Genomic DNA, 1,213 nt, shown 5'->3' on the forward strand with positions numbered 1-1,213 from the left:
CCCCGCCGGCGCTGCTGGGGGCTGGACAGGACAGTGGGGTGGACCCTCTCCCACTCGAGTCCCACTGCCCGGCAGCCTGCCCTGAGCAGCCGGGGAGGACGGACATGGCCTTTTGGTGCTCTCCCACCCTGGGGAGTGGGGAGGGGGAGCCCCGCCACTCGGCAGTCACGACGCCCCTCACCCGAGTGAATTCCAAGGCGCACTGGGGGCGAGGCCTGCTGCCCGGACACCGTCTCTCCCCAGGCCATCTGTGCAGCCCAGCCGAGGCCATGCTGTCCCCGAGGACCATCTGTGCCCTGCTACTGCTCAGTATGCTCTGGGTGGACTCGGCCGCGGCAGGCTCCAGCTTCCTGAGCCCCGAGCACCAGAAAGCCCAGGTGAGGCCCCCCACCAACACTGGCTGCTGCTTCCAGTCCTACGTAGCAGCCAGCTGTGTGACCCGGGGCAGCAGCTCCAGCTCGCTGGGCTTCGGCCTTCTCCCAGGGTGGTCTGGGTCTGACCTCACTGTCTCTAGAACGATAGGGGGCTTAAGGTCCTAAAGGAGCACCCGCCCTTTCCAGCAGAAAAAGGAGTCCAAGAAGCCACCGGCCAAACTGCAACCCCGAGCTGCAGAAGGCTCGCTGCCCCCAGAAGACGGAAGCCAGGCGGAAGGGGCAGAAGAGGAGCTGGAAATCCAGGTGGGTCCCCTGCAGTCGTATGCTGCTGCACCAGGAAGGGAGTGCCGGTGGGAGGCAGGAGGGCAGGGAGGTGGCTGTGCACAAGGACCCCAGGGTGACGAAACGGCACAGAGACAGTTGCCCTCCGCGTGGGGCTCCTGTGGCCTCTGCATATGAGGAGAAGAACGTCTGCAGGGACCTTTGCCACAACAGAATGCGAAGGGGTGCCTTGGCTGCAAAGAGGGTGCGAGCGGGTTCCGGGGGATTTCAAGGAAACCGGCGACTCCGTACCGGTACCGAGAGACACCCAGAGTAAACAGCTGCTCACGGGCTAAGGAGCTTCTCTTCTGCTCGCTCGCCCCCCCACCAGCGCTCACCAAGCCCCGCTCAGACAGCAGGGGGCGGAGCAGGCTTCAGTTTCGCTCTGACAAATCTCGCACGGGGCAGGGAAAAGGTTAGACAACGCGGGACTGGGAGAGAACGGGTTTTGGAGAGGTTTTTTTTTTTTTTCGCTATAGGGCGCGTGCGCTCGCCAGACAGACAGAGGGAGCCATAGC

General features: G+C 64.1%; 1 protein-coding gene across 2 annotated transcripts in view; it reads left to right on the forward strand.

Moving 5' to 3' along the window:
- The first annotated feature begins 100 nt into the window (after nt 1–100).
- Nucleotides 101–1,213, forward strand: part of GHRL (ghrelin and obestatin prepropeptide) — a 7,007-nt gene continuing 5,894 nt past the window's right edge. Inside the window, exons 1-2 of one of the 2 annotated variants that reach the window (XM_027773236.1) lie at nt 101–377; nt 561–677. In XM_027773236.1, the coding sequence (XP_027629037.1) occupies nt 105–377; nt 561–677 (390 nt within the window). In that variant the 5' untranslated portion in view covers nt 101–104. Of the gene's footprint in view, nt 378–560; nt 1,136–1,213 lie in introns of those variants that run through there. The other variant, XM_027773235.1, reaches the window with a different exon arrangement.

This window comes from Tupaia chinensis, unplaced genomic scaffold (assembly GCF_000334495.1).
Source record: "Tupaia chinensis unplaced genomic scaffold, TupChi_1.0 Scaffold000333_1, whole genome shotgun sequence".
Lineage (NCBI taxonomy): Eukaryota > Metazoa > Chordata > Mammalia > Scandentia > Tupaiidae > Tupaia > Tupaia belangeri.